At 37.8% G+C, this 4857-nt stretch overlaps 1 protein-coding gene across 1 annotated transcript in view; it reads right to left on the bottom strand.

The window, feature by feature from the left end:
- Positions 1–2791: 2791 nt before the first annotated feature.
- Positions 2792–4857, bottom strand: part of LOC103251862 — a 5043-nt gene continuing 2977 nt past the window's right edge. The window contains exons 4-5 of the mRNA XM_008050485.2: positions 3128–3182; positions 2792–2868 (exon numbers count right to left, since the gene is read on the bottom strand). Of these exons, the coding sequence (XP_008048676.2) occupies positions 2821–2868; positions 3128–3182 (103 nt within the window). The 3' untranslated portion in view covers positions 2792–2820. The remainder of the gene's footprint in view (positions 2869–3127; positions 3183–4857) is intronic.

The raw sequence follows: 4857 nt of genomic DNA, 5'->3' as shown, positions 1-4857 counted from the left end.
TTTGTAAAGAGAAACCAGATCGTACCATGGACTTTGGTGGGTGTTCCAGGAGAAGGGCAAGAATGCTAACTCCCAGTACTCACTAGTGGGGTGTCCCAGCCACAGTGGCTAGGACCCAAAGTTACACATTCTACATGACCTTGTCAGAATGCAAAGGTCTTTCCACAGCCATATGCACTGGAAACAATTAGAATATGCTTTAAGCTACTTAAAAAATTGAATGATGTATACAGATGTAGTGGCTTTTTGTATGCAGGCCCATCACTATAAACACAAACTGTCCGAAATTACCTCAGATTTGAGAGAAATGCCCCCAGTTTTGGTGAACAAGTAATTTTATTCAACCCTCATAATGACATATCTTTGAATACTTATTTTTATACTACTACTGTACTGAAACTTCCACTTGAAACAACTCTAAACCATTAATTTGGTGTATCATGTTTCAAATCCACTTCAAAAATAGGTATATGGTGGGGTGCAGTGGCTCATGCCTGTAATCCCAGCACTTTAGGAGGCCGAGGCAAGAGGATTGCTTGAGCCCAGGAGTTCAAAACCAGCCTGGGCAACATAGAGAGACCCTGTCTCTACAAAAAAAATCAAAAAATTAGCCGGGCATGGTGGCATGCACCTCTAGTCCTAGCTCTTTGGGGGGCTGAAACAGAAGGATTGCCTGAGCCCAAGAGGTCAAGGTTGCAGTGAACTATGCTCATACCACTACACTCCAGCCTAGGCTACAGAGTGGGACTCTGACTTTAATAATAACAACAGTAATAATTCTCTGATGCCCTGCCTTATATGTTATCCAACTCCAAAGAATACCAGTATTACTTAACAAGGGGAGCAACTTTTCTCAGTGGACACTAATGTTGAAATCCCCACCTGAGATAAAAAAAGAAATCGAATCTATAATTTTGTGGAAGGCTAGTGTCCACCAAGTCTGTTCTCAAATTTCAAGCATAGATAGTCCTCCAACTTATAAACTTATTAAATTCCAAAAGTTTAATTATAAATTTGTGGAAAACAGAGAGATTTCCCTATAGTAAAAAGTAAACACACAATAGATAGGTTCTCAGGGCAGGGGTGAAGGCCATGGTGAGGACTTTGGGGAGGAGGGTTTCTCCAGACTGGGCATGTGACATGAGCACACTGCTTATCCAGACTTGGAGGAAAGGCCGGGAGGACACTGTGAGCGAGAGAACTCTAGGGAGCAAGTGAGAAAGTGGGGTGTGAGTGGGTGGGGGACTCACGGAAGAGCACGGACAACAAGTTTTTCCCTGCCTCTTCCCAACTTCTTTGCATTCCAAAATTTCTTCTATTTCTCTCTTTTCATCCCCTTTGGAAGTCTTTGGGAGAAGGGCTGAGAATAAGTGAAAGGCCGCAGCAGGGTAGTAAGAGGAAAGGAGGAAGGGTGAGAGAGTTTCCCTTGAGAAACAGGTGTCTTTTATTTGGAAATAAGAGGTAGGTTTTTCACAAGTGAGATTTTCACATGTGCTTTCGTAAATCAGAGCCTTGTGTGTATGACTCATGCATAAGCCCAAAGTACAGGGAAAACAATAGTTACTATCCCCAAAGGAAAAGAAAAGTTAGCAAATTAAATGAACTAGAGTCCTTGTGAATGATTCTGTTACAAAGGATACTCTTTTAAGGAAAAAAGAAAGTATATTCAATATATTTATTGCACACCTGTTGCATTTTACTGTAGATTCATCAAAGACACTAGAATCTACAGTAAATATATTGGGCTCACATTTTTTAGGATTTTACACATCTCAAATTCTACTGCAGAAATCCAGGTTTTGTCACCAGTGTTATGCAAGATTGTCCGCTTCAAACAGGTGTGTATATCCTTCAAACAAAATCTTATCCAGAATGCATTCACTGATCTGTCCTTCATTACATTTTGCTACATCTATCACCTGGTGGTCATTCTTCAGCTATACCATACATATAACCTAAAAAATGTATACCTTTGTCCACTTTAAGCTATAAAGTCTATAGCTTTCATGGTCAGTCTGACACACATGTTTATGTGGGGTTCAAATGGGAAGAGTGGCAGTCTGGGCTGGTGAACAGAGGCCCAGTCCAGGTCTAACTACAATTTTCCCTGTCTCACTGGGACATTTAAGTCTGTTTCCGCAAATGTTTTTTTTTTAAACTATTTTTTAATCCATAAACTAAAGAACACCTACTAATAGAACACCTGAAAATTCCACTAGGGTTTCAGAAACTATGTGGAATGTGGTGTTTCAAATATCTATTTCATAAGACCCTTTTCCAATCTCTATACAAGTGTTTGCTAACTGTACTCAACTTGTACTTTGATACAAGTCAACATGGAGGTGTTTTCCTGACGTCACACAGCATTCAATATGGCATCTATTCTTCTCTTTTGAAAGCCTGAAGGGCAGTCAGAGAGACCTGGGCTATTTTAAATAATGAGCTGTCAGAAACAAAATAAGACAAAGGCTGTAGTAGGTAAAGATTTAGACTGGACACCATGACTCACGCCTGTAATCCCAGCACTTGGGAAGCTAAGGCGAGAGGATTGCTTGAGCCCAGGAGTTTGAGACCAGACTAGGCAACATAGTGAGACCCTGTCTTTCCAAAAATAAAATTAAAAAATTAGGCAGGCATGGTGGCCCACCCCAGTAGACCCAGCTACTTGAGAAGCTGAGGCAAAAGGATCACCAGGGCCCAGGAAGTTGAGGCTGTGATGAGCTGTGATCTTGCCACTGCATTCCAGCCTGAGCAACAGAGTGAGACTCTGACTTAAAGAAAAAAAAAAAACAGAGTTAAATAATATTGCTCAGAATCTTCTCACTTGGCAGGAAATATTCCCATGGTTTTCAACCAGATAACAGGTAGCTAGAAAATGGGAAAATAAGAACATGTGCCTAATCCTACATGTTTTAGGACACCTACTCAGTCTCTTCATTTCTGACGATGATCCAAAGAAAGAATTATCTTTGTCTTAAAACACATAATACCCCATTTATATATATTTGAGAATTTATCTATTATGAGTAGAATGCTGTCCAAATCTCTAAGACACACCATAAGAAAAAATAACCAAAACAAATGGTACCATCATTCATTTGAACCTTCAAAATAGTGTTTGCATTACCTCTGTATTAACAACTTCCATTGGTCTTTTCTTGATTTCTCCTATGTCCAAGTAACTGAGGAGAAAAAAAAATATGGGTTGATCTTACAGGTTTCAAGTCAGTAAATTTCTTTTTAAAAATTATTAATAAATAAAGCAAATAATAGGAAGTACTCAAATCTAAGGCAAAAATCAATAGCTACTAATTAAATGCAATTAAAGTAGTAAAAACTGCAGCATCACCCACCAGAGCTGACACATGTCTACCCTAAACTTCAAAGGACTGAGCATCTTAGACATACATACCTCTATTAGGAAACATAATTCCCTCTTAATAGCTAGCTACTAACTATATACATATGGCACTTCTAATTCTTACATAAATTTGATAAAGAGAGGTTTATGTATAAAACTGCTCAGTTGTTCCATTAAACACAGAGTGTAAGTCAGAGAAAGTGCTGATAGCATCAGTCAGAGTAACGACTGGGAAAGGCTGGGAAATCATTTTCTCTGTGAGAGCACTTTAATGATACAAAAATGCACAGTCATGTGGGATGGGTTAGGTATTGGTCCAGCTAAGAGACAGATGGGTAGATTAGTTAACCTCTGGAGACCCCTATCATTCCATTACTAATTCCTATAGATATTAACTAGTGATCATTCTGTAGCTGTGGCATAAGCACAACCTGAAAACTTTATACCTTAGTCAACTTCAAGCTATAAGTCCATTACAGTGATCTGGTCCCAGTTTTAAATAGTCCCTAAACTGTGCTTCATACATATAAAGTGCTAAGTAAACATTTCAGTGTAAAAAAGTGTAAATCTAGCATTTAATTTATGATGATAGATCTTTCACCCCAACTACTATATTGCAGTTGTCCAAAAAAAACTTACATTAGAGTTAATTTGGCTACTAATATATACTTATTGTTGTTGTTTGCTCTTTTGGGTAAAACACTTAAGTTAATTGATACCTCTGGAAATGATCATAGATTTCCCTTATATAAACAGTAATTACATAAAACAGTGCAAAAACTTCCTCTGTCTTAGCAGTAAAATGGGTCTTTTGCGAATCTGCAGGGACAGATTTTTGACATAATACAAAAATATTCTGTCGTGTGCAGGAAGGTGATTTTAGATCTACGAGATTAATGTAGTAGAGTCAATTTCAACAATGCACAGAGAAAGTTTCGGGGAAAATAATCTCCAGAATTCTCTGCCAATAAACAAAAGAACATGAATTACTAAAGCGAGGTTACAGACTTCCATTCCCATGCAATTGCTTTGTATGGAAATTATTTAATAAATTATAAAGTATATAATAAAAAGAACTGGTCATATAACACTTTGGTGTATACAAAACATGTTCACATCCATAGGATTTCTTTTTACAACAATCCTGTGAGGTAGGAATGCTGATGTCCCCCTTCTGCAGCAGAAGACTGACAAGCTGAGTCAAGTGACTTGCCCAAGGACACAACTCATAAACAGCTCAGTCTCTGGTCTCCTTGTTTTAAGTTTTAAGTTTCTTTTAAGCACACAGTTTTATATAGCTCTTTTCTATGAAGTTAGACAAATCATACTTAGGGAAGCTTTCAGGAAAGGAAAAATAAATCTAAATATATCTCTCACCCTCTATGAAAAGAACGTTTGACATAATAAAAGTCAGAACATCTAGAACTCAACTCCCTCTCCTTTTAGGAGAGGGAGGATGATATTAAAGAACATGAGTGATTTTTTTTTTTTTTTTT

Source organism: Carlito syrichta, unplaced genomic scaffold (assembly GCF_000164805.1).
Source record: "Carlito syrichta isolate Samal-C Ts95f unplaced genomic scaffold, Tarsius_syrichta-2.0.1 Scaffold60087, whole genome shotgun sequence".
Classification (NCBI taxonomy): Eukaryota; Metazoa; Chordata; class Mammalia; order Primates; family Tarsiidae; genus Carlito; species Carlito syrichta.
The sequence above is the reverse complement of the archived record's forward strand: the minus strand, read 5'-3'. Positions and strand labels throughout refer to the sequence as shown.